The sequence below is a fragment of the Corvus brachyrhynchos genome, unplaced genomic scaffold (genome assembly GCF_000691975.1).
Source record: "Corvus brachyrhynchos isolate BGI_N302 unplaced genomic scaffold, ASM69197v1 scaffold17, whole genome shotgun sequence".
Classification (NCBI taxonomy): domain Eukaryota; kingdom Metazoa; phylum Chordata; class Aves; order Passeriformes; family Corvidae; genus Corvus; species Corvus brachyrhynchos.
Window position 1 is genome coordinate 8,837,987 of NW_008240046.1, and position 25,506 is coordinate 8,863,492.

General features: G+C 36.3%; 1 protein-coding gene across 3 annotated transcripts in view; it reads right to left on the reverse strand.

Moving 5' to 3' along the window:
- SGCZ (sarcoglycan zeta) overlaps positions 1-25,506 on the reverse strand; it is a 258,244-nt gene that overhangs the window by 74,582 nt on the left and 158,156 nt on the right. For all 3 annotated transcript variants that reach the window (XM_017744653.1, XM_017744654.1, XM_008641436.2), the window contains exon 4: positions 5,883-5,970. In XM_017744653.1, the coding sequence (XP_017600142.1) occupies positions 5,883-5,970 (88 nt within the window). The remainder of the gene's footprint in view (positions 1-5,882; positions 5,971-25,506) is intronic.

A 25,506-nucleotide genomic window follows, 5' to 3' on the forward strand; every position in this document is an offset into this window, starting at 1 on the left:
ATTTCAATTGTTATGAGCAACATGGCTCACTTTTTGACTGCCTCTTGGCTCATCTTGCATGCTTTGCCAGGAGGAGATATAAAGCCATATGGCCTTCCAGGCACTGCTCCATCATTCCTTCTGCAGTGAGTCCTGAAGCTGAAAGAAATCCTTTAACCCTGCAGTTAAGTACAAGGCAAACGGACCTGTATAAAAAAGAGCAAGTTATCTCCCAGTTACCTCCATTTAAAAGACCTGACAATGGATTTGTACCACAAATTAGCACATCGGTTGTATTTTCACCTCCTGATAAATTGTTTATATTCCTATACTTGGAAAGAGTACTTAACTGGCTATAAAGGTTTAAGAACCATTATACTTTAAATTAGTACACTCAGAATGTATAAGATTTTGCTGGGTAAATTATCCAAATATTCTCTGAATGACAAATACCTAATCTAAAACCAGGGAAAACATCAGACAACTGTCAACAGAAAATTCTATTTAAGATGCAAAAACATCTGAAAAAATATAAGCAATGCAAGTTATTTTGCCCAAAAATTACAGATTCTGTGTTCATTTATTTTTTGTATTAGAAAATTAAGAGGAAGTGAAGTAAGTATAAGTTAAAAACCTTTGCTACAATGAGAATAACTTGATAAATGACAAAATGTGCCAAACGAAGATTTTAAGCTATTACATACTCAGTCTGAATTTCAATGTGAAATATTCTTCTTAAAAAATTGGACTACTAATTCATCTAGGTATGGTAAAGTGGTATTAAGGACCAAAATCTGTGTTTATTCAGTCTGTATTTTAGTTAAGGAATAGAAATCAAGGGAATGCTGAGAAATGGATAACTCATTTATTTGGCTTTGTTTTAGCAACGTATCTTCTTGGCAATAATAATTATCCTACTGTACCACAGTGGTTACAAGAGCAAGTGCTTTAATATGAAAATTAGACTAGCAGAATGCTTACTCTATTTCAAATTTTGAAAATCTTACTGAAATTTGGAACAACAGGTAGGCAAACCTCTTCGTAAGCGGAAGGAGAAAGTCTTTATTTCACGTATTCTTGACAAGTTCTATTCCATGTTTTCTCAGTTGAAGGGCAGAAAGAGCTAATGAGGTATTGTAAATCAACTCCACCCCTTCCCTCCCAGCACCCTACTACAGATGATACAAGCACAACTGTGCAGATAAGAAAGAGTTGAGACCATTTTTTCCCTTTTCCTACAGTGAGGAAAGGGTATATGTGTATGATCAGTCTAAAACCAACCTCTTCTTGCAATGCTTAGGAGAAAAGACCTTACATTTGAGGCTACTGTGTATGCGAACAAGATTAAAAAATACAGAAACATTTCTTGTCTAATTCAGCATGTTATTAATGGATACTTAGTTCAAGTTCATAAAAATCTTAAGTAAATGTCTGACAATATCAAAGATTTAGAGCAACATGTACACATATTTTTACATGTACCTTATTATTATTGTTACAACCCCACAGAGTAAGAATATATTACAATATTTTGCTACTCTCGCAGATTCTAAAAGCAAGAATGCTTAAAATGTTGTACCTTGCTTCAGATCTTCATTGATATCTAAAGGTTGCATAGGGAACATCAGAGGTGACATTTAGGTGGTGAGTTACTTTGAGTGCCTCAGAAGTGAAGGGGTAGCAGGATGTGTCACCTGGTGAGGTATCACTTGATATAAGCATATGCAATTGCCATGGGCGATACAGGTATGAATAATGGAGACTCCCACTCCCACAAAGTTACATAGCTGCAGTTTCTAATGTCCAATAGCTTCTGCACAATAACCCATGGGCTCTTGATGGAACACAGCAACTAAGCAAGCACATTTTAAAGAAAAAGATATCGAATGCACAAGACGAGTTTTGTCGTAAATGTATGGAAAGGATCTACAAATTTGACAAGCTATTTGCATATATTTTTAGCAATGTTATCAGTCTTTAGCAGTGCTGTAATTGAAAATCATACATCTGCCTGCTATTTTCAAAAAGTAACTGCAAGAATGTGATATAACTTTGGTATTCAAATATTTTTTCTGAATTTGCATGGCTCTGAAGATCTCAGTGTGTAGAGCGACAGGTTCAGGAGGTCTCTAAAGCTGTGGCTTGTACAGATCTGGACCTCTGTAAGACTTATGATTCTGTCTGAGGGCTCAAAGCTTAGCAGAAATGAAATGCACTTTTTTGCACATTTCAGATATCCCCAGAGTTCTTTATGAAGAGATAAAGGTCAAAATTGCTGTCAGAAGCAATTGTTGCAGTAAGGAAAAAAGTGGAAAAAGTGGAAAAAACCTCTCACCAAAAAAAAAAAAAAAAATTGCTGAAATAAAAATCCAGTCTGAGGATGAATTTACATTAAATACAAATGTGCCTTTCAAATGTCACATTAACTTTTTTTAGTGCTTGCGAGACTAATGTACTCCACTGAAAAGCAGGCAAAGTTATACATGATATGTGCAGACAGCATGGAGACAAAAGACTTGTGGCTCAAGGTGAGCAACTAATGTGCATTTCTAAGATTGGTAGAAAAAAGAAATAGATATTTTTCCATATAAACAATGCAAACATTGATTAAACAGAGAAAAAAGGTTGTATAAAGCTAATTCAGTAGAATGCATAATGCAAAAGGTATTATTAAGTAAGGCTTGGGAGGGGAGAGATGTGATCACTATCCAGCTTATATACAAAATTCAATGGATTGGCATTTTTTCATCTGTATTTTGTAGATACAATTCATGTCTGTGGTACACCTGCTCCATTGGTCTTAAATGGCATGTCTAAAAACTGAAGTCTGTGGAGTCCTTTTGGAGATCCAGACACAAACTTGGCAGTTTCCAGAGCATATGTCATGAATAGACTGGAATACAAACCAACATTTCTTGCTCAGTTGGTACAGATCCCAACAGAAAGCATTGCTACAGCTGACTTTCTCTCTGTACTTTCTCTCTGTGTAGTTTTTAGTGCCAGTATAAAAATATTGTACTGCAATAATGGGTGTACCCTTGTTTTGGTATGACCTGGAGCATAACTTGAATTTATACCATTTAAATATGAAACCACTCAATCATCTGATACACTTAGTTACTTTTGTTAAAATTTATTTAATATATTTTTTCTTCACTCCTCCTAGGTTAGGATGTTTCCCAAGATGTCTTAATGATGCATTTTAATGACGCATTTTGTCTTCCATAGTTCCCACAGAATTGAATACCTGTTAATAGTTTCACTGGATTTTTCCATCTCCCTGAGTGAACATATAGCCTTCTTCCTCCTAGCCACAATACAACTTTTTTACATTAATCTATCTTCCCATTACAGTTCTAATTATATGCTCTTAAGTCTTTCTTAGTCTTACATGGCACAAACACCACAGAAAGAATTTTTAGTTGTCCTAAAATTTGACATGAGCAGCAATTTGGTTACCAAAGATGAGACCAGCCTATTTGCTGGCTTGTAACATCACTTCAGTCCTGTGAAATGTGGATAAAATGCCAATGATATCACATGTATAAAAAGTGCATTATCATGCTTCTGAATGCACTGGCATCCTTCTTTGTAGAATGCTCCTGCCATGCATATAAACTTGTAGTCTATATTTTTTTTCATGATTATTATTCAACTCTCTAAAGGCTGAACAGATAATGACATTGCAAAGTTGTTAACAAGAAAATTTTTTCCCCCAAGACATAATAATTTGCTTTTTTGTTGTTGTTTAAAACATTTCTCCTCACTGTTTACTTTCATTCCTTTCACTGGGCAGCCACACAAACAGCTGCTTCAGCACACAGCACTAGTGAATGGACAGAGAGCATTTTTAAAGACAGGGACTTTCTGGGGCGCATTTACAACTAATAGAAAAGTATATTTTCTTATGTCAGCAAACCCCGCACAGAAAAGTCCTCTCCCTTTCTTTCAGCAAATATGGCCATGCTTTTACCTAGGCAAAAGTAAAAACTTGTCTTTCTCTGTTCTGTCTTACACAACAAAAAGTTTAGAAGGGAGTGCATTAAAATATATATTTTTATTTTTAGGTTCCTGTTAACTTCTTTGATTTCTAATAGTAGAAGGTCCAGGTTTTACTGATTCTACTGGCAGTTGTGACTGTCTTTACTAAGTAAAAAATATTTAATAAGAGATGAGGAATATTTTAACATGCATCCAATGTTGTACAGGAGGTTTGCAAAATAATAAATAAGATTTTTATACTGATATAAGAAATAGTGAAGGCCATATATGAAATATAGAGGAAGATAGATTAAGAAATAATGTAAATACATATTGCAGTTTAACAAGCTTCTACTCTCCAGAGACTGCATCAGCTGCACACCAAGAAGTTTAAGGTGTTCACCCTAAGAATGGTAACATAAAAACACAGGGCTTTTTTCAGGCCTTCATGTTTTTAGAATATTAACCTCTAGTGTGATGCCTTTAAGTAGGTCAGTCTCAATACATTCACACTTATCTTCTGTGCTGGGTTCACTCAGCCAGAATAATGTCAGTGATAAAAATATTATATCTATGTCATCCAATGTGAATGTCTGCCATGGGCAACTCGCCTTTTAGCAATTACCAGCTGAAGTAGAGGTTTTAACAATAGAATTACCAGATGATAGAGAATGGTGTTCCATAATTGCACTGGGCAAGTACAGTACGGCCAGAACAGGTGTTAGCTTAATTTTCTTCATCTGTACCTGCTAGCAAGTCTGGTTACCCTTGCACACACATTCAATGTGGTCATTCAGGGAAATCAGTGCAGATGGTGTGTCACTGTGTGCACTTGCCAAAGATTTTTACAACTAGAAGCCACTGTCTCCAGTCAGTATGAAAACTTAGTATAGATTACAATTAGAGTTTAACTTAAAATTGTTTGTGGGCATACCCCCAGCACATGAGAAAAAAACAATGAATAAAACACATCTTAATCCAGAAGTAAAGTGAAAAAAATGAAAACACATAGAGTCTAAGGGGTGTCTCCTTGAATTTTATACACTAAGGTCTTACACATATATGTTGTTATATTTTTTATCTCATTCCCAGTCAATAAATATTGTTTTGTATCAGAATGAATATGTTACTTTTCAGTGAATTTTTTGCCTAATATTCTTAAAAATAAATTAATATCAGTACTCTCCTATTTCAGAAAATATAAAAAATATTACTTCATATTTATTAACGCAAGAAGTATGATTTGTACTAAAACCAAAGATAACACAGTAAACTTCATAAAAGCAAGGGAAAGTATATGGTAATTGAAACAGATAAGTAAGATAAGTAAAGGATTTTTTATTTCTATTTCATTTGGAACAGCTGTATTTTATACTTTGTGAAATATCCGTTCTAATGAATGACTGCCAGTATGTTAACTTTTCATTTAAATTTTGCAGTGACTAGGAAAGCATTTCGATTTTTGGGATTTTTTTCTGGTTTTTTACATTCTGTTACTCCAACTACTTTGAATTTGTACTGATACAAATGCCTTACAAAAGTGACAGGGACAAAGCAATTACCACTGAAGTAATGGAAGACTGACAGAAATTGTAAGAAAATTATGGTTATTTTCCCACTGAAAGTGTTGTTGAAACATATTTTGCTGAGGCTTTTTCAGTTTGTTTTGTTACAGTAGTCTCAAAAATAATAACTTTTCATTAAGCTGTTTTAGCTATTTTGAGGCATTTCTACTTTTTATTCCTTGAGCTAATGCTGAATCATGCTCTTATGATCCATTGTATGCAGTGGGTTTTGCTTGAATATGGTGATGAGATTTTATTCCATGGCTTTTCAGGGAATATTTTATATGTGAGGTTAATTAATGAAACCTATTAATAAAGCTAAACTGATAAATATAACAGTCAATAAAGAACACTCACCTACTGTCAGTTGTCCAGTTAACTGTCCCATGTGATTTCTTGCATTCACTGTTACATTCCTGTCAGACTGTAAGACCAGTGGGCTATCCTGGGAAACATGTATGAGACAATAAATGAGAGAACAAAAAATTGAGGTAAAATTAAGTTAGAACTTAATATAAACATGCATGCTGAGAGGGAAGTTGTGTCAAGTATAATAGGCCTTTCTTATAATTTCATTAATATTTTAAAAATCAAAATTTTATATTAAAGAATACCAAGAATACTATTTTAAACTTGAAATCTTTTTGCATACAATCCTTGCTTTAGAAATCAGATTTGAACTTGATTTATTTAATTTGGATTTAATTTCCTGTCAATATTATTAAGTTCCAAATTCAAAAAACCTTAACGCCAATCTGTTTCACTAGCCTTTCCCATATATTGTTAACCTTTACTTTTCTAACTACCTAACCAACAGTATATTGCATTATTCTATTAATCTGCACAATCTATAATATTTGCATTTCACTTACTGCTTACTGAAACCTTACAAACACAGAAATGAATTCCTTTGACGATAAAGAGAATTTTTACTGCCAAAACAACAATGAAAGAGAGCACTGGAAGGTGAGATCTAACAGAGAACCCTGATCCACTGCCAGTAGTACCTTAGAGGTACTATTAGGGATCAAACATACAGCAAGGAAACAAACACTTTACGATGTTAAATACAGTTTTAACAATTTTGGAGTCAATTTGCAGGATGACTACACGGCTCTCAGCATCCAGCTAGGTTTAAGCATTTGACACTTATCCTGTGTCCAAAGCCAGCATAAAAAAATCTCAGAAATAATTGAATTTTGCTTCTTGAAGAATGAGGAGCCAGATGCACTCCTCCAGGGGAAGCACAGATGCACAGGAAAGGGGAAGAGCTTCAACAGAGAGCCAAGAGAAATAGCCTAAGAAAAAAAGAGCAAGCTCACTAGTCATGCTCTCACTGGAGTGGGGTGAGTGCATGAGAGAACAGAAAAAGTAGGATTGTGACTGCTGCTGAAGAGAGGCACTTTTCTCCCTGGAATCACCTAAAACCCCACGCTTCAGGCAGTTTGCTAGCACTCAGTATGCCTATGTATGTTTATCCAACAGCAGTAAGTCATCTGACAGAAACACCTGGGGATGTGTCTTAGGTAGGAATGACTAAGGGCTAGGAACATATTTGGGAAATTTATTATATACTTGTTATGTTCTTAGATTCTTCCCCGGGCATCCATTATTGGTCATCCCTGGACTGAGCATATAATTTTAAATAAACCTCTTGTGTATGTCTCTTAATATATTGGTTCTTGCTCTTCTTGAAAGTTTTTTAAATGAGAAGGAAAGGACTTAAAGAGACTATATCACTATATCTATCTTTATAGATAAAGATTTAATTTTAACCTGAATGATGCTTTAGGTTTTCATTAAAATTTTCCAGACCTTACAGTCCTTTCCTTTGAATCCAGGGCTTTCTTGTAGAAAGAGAAACACTCTTCCCAGTTGTTTTCACTATGATTATTAACTTTAAATGATAATCGGTTCCCTGGGAAGTCTGAAATGATTCTGAGTTAATTTCAAAGAGTTCAGGTGTATTTAATCTCTCACTGGACTATGCTATGACCTCTCTAACATCCTGCCAATTAGCTCTGCATCACAGAGTCTGGCAGATGAAAGTCACTGTTTGGCTTGTCCATCTTCTAGATAAAAAGCTGTAATTATCAGTGAGACACAGTGTTCAATTTTACTAGTTTGAGCTAAACATGTGATGCAATCAAGGGAGCTTCTGGCAACAAAAGCAGCTGCTAAGGACCTTTTTCTCAACACTTGATTTCCACTTTCCTTACGCTCCTTTGAAAATCTTTAGTCCAGGTAACTGCTGCTCTGGGAAAGGCAGGTGTCCTAATAGGCATCTGCAAGGCCAAAGGCTTTTAAGGAGCCCTTTTCACTTTTGCTTAGTCACTACTTGGTGAAAAGTCTTCTCAGTTAGAATAGTCTCACCCTTAGCAAGGGAGGATACTGCCATGCCTATTTTTGCCAGTTTAGCAAAAGTTTGGGAACTTACACTCACAAAAACTTATCCCAATCTGATCTGAAGGTTTCTTTCCTTTCACCATAGGAAAATACTTAACACAAATCTCAGGCTAAAATATGCGTCTCAGGTTCTACTTTTTAAAAAAGAACGTTGAATATCAAATTCTGAAATACAGGATAATGAAAAGATAGGTGAGCCAAGCCTTCCTTCTTCTTCTTTCCTTGTCTTATATAAAAGATAAAAAAGAGGGATGAAGCAGTTAAGAACTTAAATCTATATTCCTCAGTTTCTGGATGAAAAATACAGAGCAGCAAGCCTAAATTCTGGACCAAAGAAAACACAGTGGCAAAACTCCTATCAATTTAAGCAGTCCAGCATTTCATCTACATGGTTTACCTGCACTTTATTTTACACAGGCAGTGCCTAAAGACAGAGGTTCAAGGAGTTCAAATATAGTCTACTCAGAGGATCTAGACATTCAGGGAAGACTTAGCTGAAATCAGTGGAATTATTGATCTGTAAGAGTATAAAGGGCAATGAATATCAGTCATAGGAATACAAATATACCTAAAGCATAAAACCACTGGGTAATTTTCTTTCTGGATGACCAGATCTGTTACTCTCTTGATGCAAACTTCAGTTTACAGTGATTTTTGATGCCATTTTAAAAATTATACTGTAGATAACAAAAACCAACAATATAAGAACATTCTTACAGTTACATAGAGTTTTAATAATGTCAATATGCTAACAACTAAAATATTATAGAGGAATACTGTCAGGGCCATGAGGGCTCTACCAGCCCTTACTGGCCCTACCCAGCCTCTCTGGGGTGATGTATTTCAGTCCAGTCCCACTCAAAGGCCTTCTGGTTGGGGTGTACTCCTTGTCTCCCCTCACTGTTTAAGGAGCATTCATCCCTCAGTGCCTCCTGACAAATATGAGGACCTGAAGAACTAGCTGCTGTTCATGATAATGTATGAGTTGACTCTTATGAGCCCCAAAGTGTTACAACTTCATGATTAAAGGTAAATCAGATGAACATGTTACTATAGTTACTTCTCATCAGAAACAGGTTTACAGATAGGATTCATAAAGGGAAAGAAAATCTAAGTAATTTAGAGGATATTTTCAGAAAGCTTTCTCAAATTGTAATCCATTTATAAATTGTATAATCCATTCATACACTGAAAATTTTGGGGAAAAAGGGTCTGGGTTCTGATTTTTGTGTTTGTTTGCTTTGGGGTTTTCTTTTGAGTGAGTCAGTTCAGTAATAAATATCAACATTTGCTTTTAGAATTAGATGAGCATATTATTGTAAGTATATGAAAAACTGATAGACTGCTTTATAAAATAATTTTACCAAAAAATATTCTGCATGAGCAATCATAGAAAAACTAATATTTTTTTTTACAGCTGGTTCAATTATTTTTAACTTATTTTGGACAAATTTCATGCATTTTGTTCAGCATTCAAATAGGCAATCCCAGCTAATTAGCTCAGTTTTGAAGAGTCTTTCCGAAATGAACCTTTTAAATTAGAAACACTTTAAATGGAGAAATCTAATTCCAGTTAGTTTAATAAAACATTGGTTTACTTTAGGTAAAATGGTACACTGTATAATTAAATATAATCCCAGACATGCTCAGAACACAGCTAATTATGATAATACCACCAACTTTGACACTCAGGCACAGTACCAATATGTCTACATTGTTATAGTGCAAGCACTGGCTCTTTTATGATTTGATTTCTGTGCTCAGGCAAGTGCATCACTTCAGGTCTCTGGACGTCTACATGGTGTCATACAGATGTAAAAAGTAATGTAATAAGTAGGTAGGACTTGACATCTGCCACACCATCTGCTGGCAGTTTGTAAGATGATGCAAGGTTATATATTGTTATTTTATTTGAGCCTATTCCCAGTATGGGCAGCTAAAATAATTTTGACAGAACCTTTCCTGGCAGAACCAGGACTCTTCCCAAACATACCCTGATACACTAGTGACTCAGAATGACCATTACATTGCCAAGGCACCTTTACAGAAAACAGAAGAAAGAATCAGTATTAGACTTTGGTTTGCTAAGAATTTCACCATTACCAGATTTTAAGAAACACAGAGAACATGTTTCCCCACTGCTGCGGAGCACTACAGTTTTCTGTTGCTTTAGGGATTTGTGCTGGGGGTGCCACTGGACAAGTTGATTGCATCTGGTCAATGACCTCGACAGAAGAATGAAATATGTATGAGTTATTTGACCACTCCATAGGAACGAAATGAGAACTGAAAGAAATAGAAAGTCTTAGTACTCTGGTCAGTGCATCAGACCACAGGAGTCAAAGAACAGATGAGTAGATGTGCAATAACTACAGGGGCAACTGCAGTTAAGGCACATGAGGGATAACAAATGTGAAGAATATCTTGGAGGAATTAAGTGCAAAAAGTTTAGAAGAAGGATATTAAAGAGAGTATCAGTCAAGAAGGGTAGAAAGCAGAGCAAAGTGAGGGGATGGAAAAAGCATTCCTTAGAGGTTATCCATTGTCCAGAACCAGAACATCAGCATGTTTTAGCAACATTCCCTGCAAATGGGGAGGTAATAGTAGAGATGGAAGATAAAGCCCCAGAGACTAAAAAACTACACGTCTGTAGGGCTTGGAGTCTCAGAGACAGACTTTCTATCATTAAGGTTATTACTAGCCCTAAAAAAACATGAAGAAATTTGCATTAGGAAAGGTTTGAAAGAAAAAGTCCTACAAATGAAAGCAGTTGCTGAGTTCTTGAGTACTTAAAAAATTGAAGATTCCATTGAAACTGTTGGAAGTTTGTATAGGTTTGGAACTCTTAAAACACAAATTAAACTATTCTTCCACAAAATATTCCCACAATATTTTTTCCAATATTTCCAATATTCCTTTATATCAATATTTACCAACATTCAGTATTTCCAAGAATATTCTCAAAAATTCCCAAGAATCTTCTCAAGGTGTCAGGACAGTAGGGACCCTAACACAGGTGTTTCAAATAGGGAGAAATTAATATAATTTATTGTCCAAGTTATTCCTGTGCAATTCTGAGCTGAAGAGTTAATATGAGTTTTGGTCCAATTTAATTGGATGCTTTTACCTATTTTCTATATCCCCACTTTCCCAAAACAAAGTTTCACATAATGTTTTAGTGTTCTTCCTGTCTAATTGCCCTTTCAAACCTGAAAGTCCCAATTTAATTGCTAGTACCTATACTTAACATCACAAATCTGATTGAAAAATTTCAGTAAACACATTTGGACTTCTGCTTTAAGGAAGCATTCCAAATATCTGAAAAGTTTGACCAAATGTTATTAAAAGTCTGTATTTCTCCACATGACACTTACACACTGATAAGGTTTGGAAAAGTATTCAGGTAAATAAATAGGTCAATGCATTTCATTCATCTGTTGCCAGACTGATTTGCATATAATTGTCATAAAATGCAAGCAGAAAAAGCAACGAAACAGATCTTTCATGTAACACACAGGCAAAATGTGTAGCAGCTTTGACTTCATGTCAAAACTGATTTGGTAGAAATACCCCGAATAATGATATAGAGCCACATCACCATTGAGAAAAGGGCAATATACCTCATGTAATTGACTCACCAAAGAAATGAAAGGTGTGGAAGAAAGGCAAACAAAGCACAAGCAAATAGTTTGAAACAAACAAACAGAACACCCTAGTTGATGTTTGAGGTTATTGATAAATTTTCAAGAAACATACTTTCTAGATAATTCTTTTTCATCAAAGGATGTTATCTTGATTCCCAGCCTCTGGTCTGTGTCCATGTCAGCCTTGTTATACACTAAAGGCAATCACAGATATCAACCAGATTCCTGACACACCAAATCTGAACCCTAACACATCTACACCTACCAAAGTAATATAGGTGTACCCAACAAGAATTATACACAGAGTTCCAGAGAGCTACATGAATAATGATCATGGCTATAACCTCCAGACAGAAATAACCTACTTGTTTTACTTCCTTGTATAATGCACCATGAAATTTTTATTATGAGGGAATTCGATCATGCATAGAAAAACTTAATGATAAAGCATAAGCAGGTATTTAAATAGCAGACAAAAGATGTGACTTTTGTGGAATTGATTTAAACTTCAAATAAAATTTAAAATGGGATTTAGATATAAACATCCAAACTAAAAATAAAGCAACACTACAAATATACTTGGAGGAAGCTTGTTAAATGCCCAAAGCTCACTCCTTAGTCATTAAGCTTATGACACAACAAATAAAACTGTATATTACTGAACTGCAAAGCCTCCCAAAACCTTAATGGAGACAAATGAAGAAAACCAATGCAAGTCTTAAAATCTGAAGCAAAAACATTAAGTGTGGAATCACCGTACTTCACTCCTTTGAAACCTTTCAAAGTTCTTGTGGTGTGGGTGTATAAGTTATCAAAAGGATTTTTGTCATTTAAGTTATGTTGAATGGTAATCAACAATCCATTATGCTATTTTTAATTTTGGAAAGCAGTCTTTCAGTTCTTGTTTGTATGCAAGTGTTGACCATGCTATATCACCACAGTGAAACAGGACTGTCTTTCCCATGCTGTTTTAACTTAAAGTGCTAGAAGATGAAATATAGCAACAATTAACACCAGGAAGAGATTGAAGATATTACAGGAAAATTTATATAAATCAAAGTATATTCATACTTTTAAAAACTATTGCCCACCAGTCCCTATTGAGGGAGAATTTCTCTACAAAATTTGAATTACATTTATTTTAGATTAAGTAGCTGAGAGAAGAAAAAACAAACCACAAAAAATAAAACCCAATAACATGTTTTGGCGAGTGGTCTGATAACCTGGATATTTGTAAATATTTTAAAAGATTTCTTGCTTCTGAGATGTTTACGACAGAGGAAAGTGTGTCAACACCTGTTCACTTGATGCATGTCAGGAAAAATACATCAGTTTTACTTGGCAATAAATGGAAAAACAGATATAATTGTAAGAAACATTCAAAACAAGATTTTGTTCATTATATTTATCAATGTCTATGGAAAATCTGAAATAAAAGTTCTGAAAACTGTGAAATCTTCAGCACATCAATAGGTTCTGGTTCCACTTTTGTGGTGCCTTGCAGACATAAGCAAAGGATTACATAGAAATAATATTTCCATCAGCAGTTTTTATTTCACTATGATTTCTTTGACAGATCTTTTCAAATTCTAAAGCTGAAGAAGAATAAACAAATTCTAAATAAAGTTTAGGGAATGGAAGTAGAATTTTAGAAATGAGTAAATTGTAGCAGAAATCTGGAATGAACCTTGTAGCTCAAGGCAGAAAAAAAGACTCACTGTTAACAAAAAGTAATAAAATGTCTGTTTAATGCTCATTAAAATGAATATGTTAAAAATGTAAGACACAAAAGTAAGGCAATATGAGTCATTAATTTTAAACTTTTAGTTAGAAGGTTTATTTTAGGTGCATATTAAACTTATTATTTTATAGAAGTGGCAACCTATATGACTAAGTGATAGCACTAGTATTAGCAGCAGCTTTAAAAGCAAAAATCAGATTTACTTGTAATTTTTATTTCTTCATGTAGCTATCCTAGTTTCTACAATGGTTATATTTTCCAATAAGCCTTCCTTCAAGCAGAATCACTCATGGCTGGATCCTAATTACCTTGGCAAAACTTTCTGCATTGCTAGTCCTCTCTACTGTTCCTGTGTTAAATAATCAGAAGCAAACACATCTCAAATGAACTTTGAAACAGAGAACAGAGGGGATGTTGTTATTGTTACTTACAGTAAGTAACTATTGTTACTTACAGATTTGCAGGGTCTTCCCCTGCACACACCCACTGCCTATTACAATCATTAGGTGCTTTCAGGCTGCATTATTGCACTTTGTTGAGACAAGAACTATCAGTTACATGGATTTTTAGCATGAGGTACAACAAGGCTTTGATAAAGGCATCAAAAGGAATGAGAGTAAGAATGGCAATTACAGGAATTACAGATAATTCACTGATTTTCTGTTTCTAACCAGAAAAGGAAGGTCAAAGAAAGTGTAACCGCCCCTAATAAAGAATGTAGCAACTGGTAACAATGGATGAGAAGAAGGCTGACAAGTCCTGAGGGAACTGGCTTGTGTAGTTGCCAAACCACTCCCACTGATGTTTAAAAAGTCAAGGCAGTCAGGTGAAGTTACAGGTAGCTGTAAAAAAGTAAATGTACTCATTTTTGAAAAGGGTAGAAATGAGGACCCTGGGAACTACTGACCTGTCAGCCACACATCTGTGCCTGGGAAGATCATGGAACAGATTCTCCTAGAAGCTGTGCTAAGGCTCATGGACAACAGGGAGGTGATGAGATACAGCCAGCACAGCTTCACAAAGGGCAAGTCTTGCTTGACCAAACTAGTGGCCTTCTCGGATGGAGTGATTACAAGGGTCAAGAGTGACAAGGGAAGGGCCACAGATGTCGTTTATCTGGAATTCTGTAAAGCCTTTGACACGGTCCCTTCATAACATCTTTCTTTCTAAATTGGAGAAAGATGGATTTGATGGGCAGACTGTTCAGTGGATAAGGAATTAGTTGGACAATCACATCCAAAGGGTGGTGGTCAACAGCTCCTGATGGACATCAGTCATAAGTTGTGTCATTTTAGGGTCTATCTTGGGACCAGCATTGTTTAATGTCTTCATCAATGTCAAAGGGATTGAGTGTAGCCTCAGCAAATTTGCAGATGACCCCAAGCTGAGTGGTGTAGCTGACACATGTGGAGGATGGGAAGCCATCCAGAGGGACCTGAACATGCCTGAGAAGGGGGCCCAAGGAAAGCTCATGCAATTTAACAAGCCCAAGTGCAAGGTGCTGCATCTGGGTCAGCATAACCCCCAGGTATCAACACAGGCCAGGTACAGACCAAAAGAAGTCCTGCCAAGAGGGACTTGGGGAGCTGGTGGGTGAGAGGCTGGACATGACCCAGCCATGTGCACTCACAGCCCAGAAAGCCAAACGTGTCCTGGGCTGCATCCAGAGCACTGTGGGCAGCAGGGTGAGGGAGGAGATGCTGCCCCTCTGCTCTGCTCTGGTGAGACCCCACCTGGAACCCTGCATCCAGCTCTGGATTCCCAGCACAGGAAGGACATTGACCTCTTGGAATGACTTGAGAGGAGGCCACCAAGATGATTAGAGGCATGAAGCACCTCTCCCATGGTGAGAAGAAAGACCAAAAGAATTGGGGTTTTTCAGCCTGGAGAAGAGAAGGCTTTGGGGTGACCTCGGAAGGTTGCAGCCTTCCAGTACCTGAAGACAGCCTACAGGAAAGATGGAGAGGGACTTCCTACAAGGGCATGTAGTGACAGGATAAGGGGGAATGGATTCAAACCGAGAGAGTGTAACTTTAGATTAGATATTAGGAAGAAATTCTTTACTGTGAGTGGTGCAGCAGTGCTACAGGCTGCCCAGAGAAGTTGTAGATGTCCCATCCCTCTAAGTGTTCAAGGCCAGGTTGAATGAGGCTTTAAGTAACTTGGTCTAGTGGAAGGTGCCCCTGCCCATGGCAGGGGGGTTGCAACTAGATGCTCTTTAAGGTGCCAGGACTGAGAACTTCAGCATTATTGCAAAGGTGTCTGCATCTATTTTACCAGCGCCTAAGCAAGAAATTCAGTCCAAACGTGTCTGCGCAGCATTTTTTACATGAAAGCAGCTTCTGTGGTGTTATTGAGAAAATTCAATTTTGAGTGTCCGGTAAGAAGAATCCGATAACTTTCCACATGGTCTGGCTTTAAAAGAACAGAAGTTAATTTTTAACTGTTTTAATTATGGAACGATGACTTACACCTACTTTCCATATTCCCTGCAGACAGTCACAGTCTTCTTTTCAGGGCCACCAGTACTTGTATCCCAGATATATCCTATCTTCTCATAAGAAAGGATCCATCTCATTATTTCTTATCATTTTCTCTTCTTGATCATTAAGCTTCCCTAGGTGATAATGCACTATAAAACCTCTTTTTCCTCCTCTCTTTACTACACACCATTCCCGATTCTGTGATTAGGGCTGCTTTGAATTTCCCAGGACAAATGACATCTGGTGGCAAGTTCCCTTCCCACCTGAGGGAGGAGAGTGTGGTTTTCTCATATTGAAAGACAACCATTAAATTCTCCATTAACAAACATTGCTGATATAAAAAGGAATGAAGACATTTCATACCTATTTGGTTGGTACAGCATCCTCAGTTTTTGAATAAGTAAGAAAACAGCTAATAAGTAAGTCAGAACAGTCTTTGCTTTCCAATCCTCCAGGCAGACCCATGAAAAGATCTTAATCTGATTTATTATTTTTCAACAAAGTATGCATTTTTTATCACCATAGGGTATGAAGAATCAATAGAAAATGCTACATTATCTTGAACACAAGTAGAAGAGAGTATTTTAAGATTAAAAACCCCAAATATCTCCTACATATCACCCTTAATGTCACCCTTAATCCTGACATATCAACATCTAGAAAGTGACCTTGAAAAGTATTATCTCAGGTTTTGCTGTTCGATATTCTTTAACCTTGCAAAATATTTAATAAGTAGGTTTGACATTAGTATGACACAAACTTGGCGAATATTTAGACTCAGAAGTTGTTCCATGTCTCCTCTAAAAATTGTTATCTTTGGAAAGGAGATATTCATCCCCACCTTTATTGTAGGACATATCTTGGTGGTTCAATAAATTGTCTTTCTGTTAGGAAATTTGCTTTGAGACTTGCCAATCACAGACTAAAACAAGTCACCAGACCTGTTCTGAAGGTCAAAATTGAGGAAATAAAATTCTGCAGAAAGGATTATGGTTCAGGGAAGGACATGGCACATGCCCCTTCAGGGAAGCATATTATTTCCCAGTGGGAACTGCACTATTGTCAACTTTGCTGTTGAGATAATTGCCACCTTTTAATAACACAGATCTTTTCCAAAGGATATAATTAACAATCTGACTTTCATTTAAACTCTGTAGCTATTCAGAATTTATTTCTGTTTCAGTAACTGGGTAATTTTTCCACACCAAACACTTTTCACTGCAGATTAAAAATACTGAAGAAAACTTCTCTCCAGTGACAAAGACTACATCAAATAGGGTTCCATTACTGCAGTTTTTCACAGATAACATTTAGATTGAAACAATGTGAGAAATGCCATGGACCTGGATCACTTCTGCAACCTGCAGAATTAATCAGTAGAGTCCTAAAGACTGAATTCCTTTTAAATTCAAGATCACAGAGCAATATCAGAAATTAAAAATGGTTGTATTTCCTTAGCAACAGCGTTAAACTCCCAAAAAGAACTCATTCTGGCTTGCATTAGTGTTTGAGTATTTCTCATGGTTCTGCATAAGCAAAGCAGTGCACATGGCACACCAAAAAATTAAGAATGCTTTCTGCTTTTTTTTCTTCATTACTGGCACGACAGTAGTTTTAATATTTTATGTTGAGCTTCAGCCAGCTAGTCAAGCTCTCCTGATGTAAAGAGATCAAACAGTTCCAGGTGATTCTGTATCAGACTTTTACAGTAATCGTCAATACAAACCGTTCTACTTAACTTTCCATTGTAATCTTATTAATATTATTCTATAATCTTATTAAAACTTTTGTAAAGTATTTCCAGTGCACCTTAGTTATTTTCAGTGCAACTTTAGATTCAAATTTGTTTTCCCCCACATTTATCATAAGAGGCAGTGAAAAAAGTTCTGGCCTGTGTTTTAAGCTCTGGCTTTTGAACAAAGATAATGAACAAAATTTTAACTTGGTTAGTACTCCTCACAGAATGGTTCCTGTAAAGCATAAAGCCTTTGGTTTAAAACTGTCAAAGTGTTTCAAAATATGAAAATTATGTCCAAGTTGTCCAAATATACTCTAAAAGTTGTATATGTAACATTTTTATAATAAATTTTTTAAAAATTAACAGTGAAGTTTTTAGGGAAATTCTTGAGGACCTTAAGAAATCTGTCTAACAATTTCTTTCTTCCTTGAATTTTGTCAGCCCTTCTGGGATTCTGGAGCTTTATGAGCATTTAAAACCACTGTGACTTTAAATATTTACCCTTAAACTCAGTCCTGCAATTCAAATAAAATTAAGAAAATTTGTCATAACAATGTAGTTTATACTGAACTAAGCAAAGACATTGTTCAGTTACTAATTAACATTTTAATAAATATTAAAACTTATAAAATTCCTACACTTAGTATTATAATTAAATCAATATATCTTCCTATTTTATTCTAAGTGGCAATGAAAAAAATTTACTAGTTGATCATCTTCTCAGGTTTAATTTTGTTAAGCTCCTTTTAGCACTAAAACAAACAAACATGTCTATCAGCTGACCTATATTTTCAGACCTAATTATACCAAGTTTCCTCAGACAAAATCTTGCCTGTGAGTAACAAATTTTAATAGAATATTTGGTGTAGGGAGGTGCCTTAGTGACTCCTTTCAATAAAGATTACTGAAGCAAATGACCAGTCATTCTACAGAATTTTAAGGACAATGTATACTTAAAGGAAGGTGCTATAGAGATAATAATAAAGATTGGAGAAGTCCTCAGAATATAATTAAAGATAATTAAAGACATATACTGAACATTTCCCTGCTTTTAATGACATAAGACTGAATTTTCAGATTCTTCCTGACCAAATAAGAATATTGAAAGAAATAGTGGTTTACCCTCTCTCAGTATACAGTTTTGTGTTATCTTTTCCTTCTCGGCTAAGAAAAAGCATTCATCCCATCACTCAAATGAGCTGGCTTACCAAACAATGGTAATAGACAATAGCAAAAAGTAGAATTTAGATTGTTTATTAAGACAATTTAAAAACACAGCTCAACTAAAACCAGTGAACTGATAGAGGTAAGAGGGAAATTCTGCAGTAGAGGATAGGGTTGGCCAACTCAGAGTAGCAAAAACAGAGACTTCTTAAACTACATTTGAGAACAGAGGCCTATTTCTCTGCCAAAGAACCTAATGTGTAACTGTGCTGTAGTCTTCCAATATTCACATAATCTCTGTCCAAATGATTTATGGCCAAGTGAGAAAAACTACATCAGAACTTTTGCAGAATGTGACCATGCATTCATTGTCTCATTCATTGAGGATTAAAACCGCTTCAGACAGTAGGTATTTAAAGTTGAAGAGACCAACAAGAATTGATTTGAAGGGTTTTAGTTTCCCTTCAGATAAAAACATACAACATTAATTTAACTCACTGATAATTCCTTGCTTTTATATAGGATTGACATTTATAGTCAAGTCCTTAGAGACTTAAAAAACCCCAATTTTGCTCAAAAATAAATTTTAATTAATGAACTGCAATGATTTTTGTGCTGTCTAAACTGCAGCACATTCTTTATAAGACAAACTGTCCCATCAGTCAAACTGAGTCCTCTGGGATTTTAATATGTTTGTAAATGCCCTTAACTGGCAACTGACTGTGTGATGATTCCTCCTCTGAAGAGGACATTTCTTTTGTTTTTACTTTCTCCATTTTGCCATGGGGATTACACAGATGATTGGCACCGATTACAATAGATTGCCAGCCAAAAAAAGTGGAAAGTCATTTCAAGTCAAGTTTTGTAACTAATTCTCACTCCACTGTTAAATATCCTTCCCTGTAAAAAAATTATGAAACATCTCTTTGGAAGAACTGGTTTGCCATTACTGGCAAACTTAAAATCTTTTAAAGAGAATCTTAGCTAACTGTCTTGGGGTCACTTTTTGATGTGTATCCCCTATCGCCTTCTCTATGCCCAGACATGAATCCTGTGCCTTTTCTGTAGCTTTAAAGCTAGCTTAGAGAGAGGGGGGAGAGCTGGTGGAATTCCTTTGGCCCTGCATTCACAACACAGATAAACTCACTGGCTTCTCCTGCCCGGCTGCTCTGCTTCTGCAGCAGGAAGGAGAGTTATGCTCTTTTTGCTTTCTAGCTAGCTTTTTTTTCGTTAGATAAAGCAAGGAGTTTTCCTGGAACTTTGGTTTCTTCTTCTTCTTCTCTTCAGGACTGTTCAACAATACCAGAACACACAGGGAGATCCCACAGCAGTTATGCTGAAGGGCCAGCTTCGGCCAGCTTCAAAGAGGGAGACCACACCCACAGGAAGGACTCTGAAATTTACCAGGTTCTCTCCACATCAAGAGGTTTTATTATTTAGCATTATTCTTTTCCTGTGCTTGCATGCATTTTACTTATTAAATAAATAGTTTTGTTCCCTTTTACTTTCCTCCAAGGAAAATTCTTTCCAAACCTGCTGGGGGAGGGTTCGCTGTAACCTGCTTTCTACCAGAGGATGTTCATTTTGGACATTTGTCTGAATTTGTGTCAAATCAGGACACTAACTTATGCAGTATTTCAATACAGTATTTAATTTTTTTTCCATTAATAATTCTTGCTCTTCCATTTTTCAATGCCATGGGGGTGGGGAAGGAAGGTTAAGTACATTTTTTCAAGAATACAAAAAAATATTATCTAATGAAATGTCAATCTAACAAAAAAAGCGCTAATTTTAGATGTATTTGTGCTAACCTATAACCTTTAGATAAGAAAATCTGAATTATTAAATTTTTGTCATCTGAATATGTTATATTTATATTTTGAATTTATTAACTTTTAACCCATGGTGGTAGCTTTTCAGCAAGTAATGGAAGATATTCTTGTATATATAGATGATATAATGGATGAATCAACTTGCACCAGGAGACCTTTGAATGCAATAATGAATGTATAATCATGCATGTATCTTGAACATTTTTTTGGTTCCTCTAATAATCTGGCAATAAATCTACTCCAATATCAACTTGAAAAAACTACTTTCTCTTCATTTCTCTTGTTCAATAACTTCATTTCATCAAAAATCAAATTTGATCAAACACTTTGTGAATTTTTATTTCAGTCGGCAAAGCTGACTGAAATAAACTGCTGCAACTGAAGGAAAGATCAGGGGTGAGATCGAGCTGTACAGGGACTCCCCAAGGTTCAGGAGCCTCATCATGATCCTTGGTATCCAACCAGGCGAGGAGGGCCAGTGCTGTGAACAACCAAGGAAGATTTAAATATCTCCAGGGCAGGCAAGCAACCCAGAGCAGAGCAAACAGGAGCAGGCAAACAGGGATTTGGCATATTGGTAAGGGCATGGCACAGCAGTTTGCATGGCAGTTCACCCTTCTATGGCCCTGTGCTCTTCAACGTCTTCATAAATTACTTGGACACAGGACTTGAATGGATTCTAAGCAAGTTTGCAGATGATGTAAAACTGGGAGAAGCTGTTGACTCCCTTGAGGGCAGAGAGGCCCTGCAGAGACCTCAACAAATTAGAGGACTGGGCAGTCACTGACCATATGAAGTTCAACAAAGACAGGATCCTGCACCTGGGTTGTGTAATCCTGGATGGATGGACAGACTGGCGAATGAGCTGCTGGAGAGCAGAGCTGTGAAAAGAGACCTGGGGGTCCTGGTTGATGGCAAGTTGAACATGAGTCAGCAGTGCCCTGGCAGCCAGGAGGGCAACAGTGACCTGGGGTGCATCAGGCACAGCATTGCCAGCTGGGAAAGGGAGGGGATTGTCCCACTCTGTTCTGCACTGGGGTGGCTTCACCTCAAGTGCTTTTTGTAGTTTTGGGGGCCGCGATATAAGAAAGACATTAAGCTGTTGGAGAGAGTCCAAAGGAGGGCCACAAGAATGGTGAAGGGCCTTGATGGGAAGCCATATGAGGAGCAGCTGAGGTTATTTGTTCTGTTCAGCCTGGAGAAGAGGAGACTGAGGGGAGATATTCCTTCAACTTCCTCTTGAGGAAAGAGAAGGGGCAAGCACTGATCTCTTCTCTGTGGTGTCCAGTGACAGAACCTGGGGGAATGGCCTGAAGCTGTGTCAGGGAAGGTTTAGGTTGGATATCAGAAAAAGGTTTTTCACCCAGAGGGTGTTTGGGCACTGGAACAGGCTCCCTAGGGAAGTAGTCACAGCACCAAACCTGACAGAGTTCAAGAAGTGTTTAGAAAATACTTTTGGACATGTGGTGTGATCTTGGGAACGGTCCTGTGCAGGGCCAGGAGTTGGACTTGATGTTCCTTGTGGGTCCCTTCCAACTCAGCATATTCTGTCATTCTGTGATTAATAGTGGTAACAATTATGAAATTCAATGCTTTCATCTTCCTATAGTAATAAATCCCCCCAAAAGTAGAACTATACATCAAATAAGGGAAATAATACCAGAATTAGTTTTGCTTCATTATACTAATATTAGCTAGAGGATTTTTTTTCAACCATAAAAATTAAAAAAGCCATGATGAAACACAGTTGCATTTCCCAATTTCCTGAGCTTGAATTTCATAATTTTTTTTGCACAACCATCAGCAAATAGACCCATGTCAGCTAAAGGCTGTGAATGCTAGTCATCTATCAAGTTTCTTTTTTGAGACTCTAGCATAAAACAGTATTTTAACAGTGTGCTCTTTCTAGGTCAGCACTTCTGAAGTGTCAAAGATCCTGAGGGAAAAGGAAGAATTCTAGTTGGGAAAAAATCTACCCTGAGTCAGCGTCTGTGTAGTTTATAGTGTGAAAAGCTCAGGCAAAATTTTTATAAGAGAATGCAAAAGGCAAGGAAAAACATAGCCATAACTTATATTATGATCCATTTTTTTATGTCTCATAAGTTATACAGAAGGAATTCTAGCAATAGAAGAACACTAACCCAAATTTATATAAAAGGGAAATGAAGATTGTCAAAATCTATTATATTCCCACTGAGTCACAGGGACAAAGTTCTATACTAGCTTCATTTTAATACAAAATCAGGAAGGAGACATTCAGTTTCATTACCTTTATCTGGATGTATCTTTTATATGCCAAATTGATAAAAAATATGGAGTATCCTTTTCAAAATCAGGAAGGCTGCATTTTCAAAACAGCATTTTGCCAACAAAATGGAAACAAATTTCAAATATAAAATTCCCAGCAGTAAAAATAAAAAGTAACTTAATAAAAAGCAAATTAATAGAACACTCTTCCGTGTAATTGTCTCCCATGTTGCTTTGATATGATGCTCCTTTTAAATGCCCTAGCTAATTCCTCAACAAGCAGTCAGGGACAGAGTTACAGCTTTTACACTTGCTTTCCTTTGCGAGTACGTCTCCTTTTTATGTCGTGTGTACACACTAAGGCAGGTGCTCTGCCTGGCAGGCCTTATAGCCCTGGCTCCTTTTCCAAGGAATCATTTAAAGTAACCACTTCTTCCTGTGCTCAGGCAACTGGATTTCCTATTGCTGAAGGGTAAGGAGGGACAGATGCAGTTCATCTGACTTTCATGCCAGGGTGAAGTCAAGAACAGAGAAGACCAAAACCCAAGACCTGGGAAGCACTCCAAGTATCACAGCGCAATTCTCCATCATCTTTTTCTCCTGACAAGCTGAGCTGCAAGGTTGTACTGCATGTTTCAAGGACAGGTTCTCAAATTTGTTCCAGGTTCCCATGGAATTTCTTCCCAATTTGACTCCAGTGGAAGCATATGATTTATAAAACTTGGCATCTTTTCCACAGGGGTTCTAAAAAGACTACATATGTCAAATAATAATTTTTACACCCTTAATCATTCTTTCATGAGACTAAGCTACCTGTTCCGACAAGGTTGACAAAAGTCTTGCCAAAGAACTTCTTTAGGGAAGTACTTCATAGTCTTGGAAGCCCCCTTTTACTTAGCCGAAAAAGATTTACTGTATAAGATTATTTTCTCTAGTTCATTCAGTTTTTAAAACAATGTTCAATACTCCCAGTTCAGTATTTACACTTTAGAAATGTTATTCTAATTAAACTTAAAGAAAGAAAAATTAATTCATTCACCTGATGACGTTCACAGCAAGAGAACGGAGTATGGAATCTCAAATGCTATCCACAACACAAATATATTTTCCAGGTTTTTTTCTTTTTATTTTTTTACACAGAAGATTGGACTTTTTTGTTTCCCCATGATTTACACCTTTCAGACATAATTTTCATGATTTTTCACTATCTGAGGTGCTACACTCAAAAGAAGCCACTCCCAGTATTGTCAAGACCTAACACAGATTTTAGCAGATACTAATGCAACAGGCTTAATCTGAGACGATTTTAAAACAGATTTCTACATGAGAAGACTATTGATATTCATCCCTGTGGGCAATTTACCTTCTTCGGTACAACAGTCTTGCATCAACAGTTTCAGCCTTTGCTTTAGCTGTCTAAGAAGATGCAATAAATATTACAGCCACCTTTTAAGGTTGAAATATATGTTTTATTGTGTCATGTCTTCTTTTCCCTAGTGTACTGTGTAATACATCTACCAGTTCTTTTCTATTAATATAGATTCATTTGGTGTCATTCAATTCTACCATGTTACCAGGGATTAATGATATCTAGAGGCTCTTTTAAAGCCCTAAGTGAGAGGACTGATTGAATTAGGGATAAACTTTCTTCAAGTGTTGTAGTAGAATTATAAACACAATGGAAATTTCACAGAATTTAAAAGCAAAATCAAGTTCTGCACAGTGTGATTAATTTTGAGTTCCCCCTCCAGAAAATCAGTTTCTTAGTGTTAATTACAATGGATTACTGAAGTTTAATTTAGATTGTTTGAATGACAAGTCCAGTCACAAGTGGTAGACTGCTAATAGCAAAGAGTGTTTTTGAAAGCCTTTCATTCAGTTCTTTGGCATAGATTAGATCACAATGTATTTTATTATCTCTAGAAGAGGAAGAAGAAATGCTGGCTTTGCTTTGCTGTTGTTAGGGAATAAAGGCACACACATAAGTCAGTCACTAGTTGAATTTCTGATGTAGATGCTTTACCAAACCAAAGGTTCTTTTGTGCTCAAGTGTTACATAGGAATTCTAGGAGGTGTAAATAGCTAATAACAGTTGTAGAAAGAGAGGTGCTAGAATTGACATAAGTTTCTTTATGCTGCTTCAGATACCGTGGCCTTGTGTGTACACAGGGTTCACTGTGCCATTTATTTCTGATGGTCTCTGCTCACTATAAAATGGCATTTCAGTATCTGTATATGGCAATGATATATCTGTACTGTCTATACTTTGCTGCCACCTACAATGAGGAAATATTTTTTTATATAAAACTGCAAGTACAAGATAGATGGTAAAATCTGAATCTTTCAAACTTTCCGAAACAAAGTAAAGCAAAACAGAAAAACCAGCAGTATTTTTTTAAGCAATCTTTTCTACCTTGTTGCAATAGCATCAAAGAACCAAAGCCTAGTGCTCTCACACTGCTGGAGAGAAACTTGTGAAACTTGTCTAGTTAACTGTGTGCTGGATCTCTGTGACTCTCCCACACTACTAACTGTTTTTTGGAAAAGGCTGGAATTTACAATATAAATAGGTGTTCTGTATCATTTACTGCCTGAACACACAAAATTACCTTAAACTTCTTCATTCTCTAGTTCAGAAAAGTGGCAATATAATTTTTAGTTTATTACTGAGATAAAAAAAGCAAAACAGGTTTGTTTTAAATAATAATAAGTAAAAATCAGCAGGA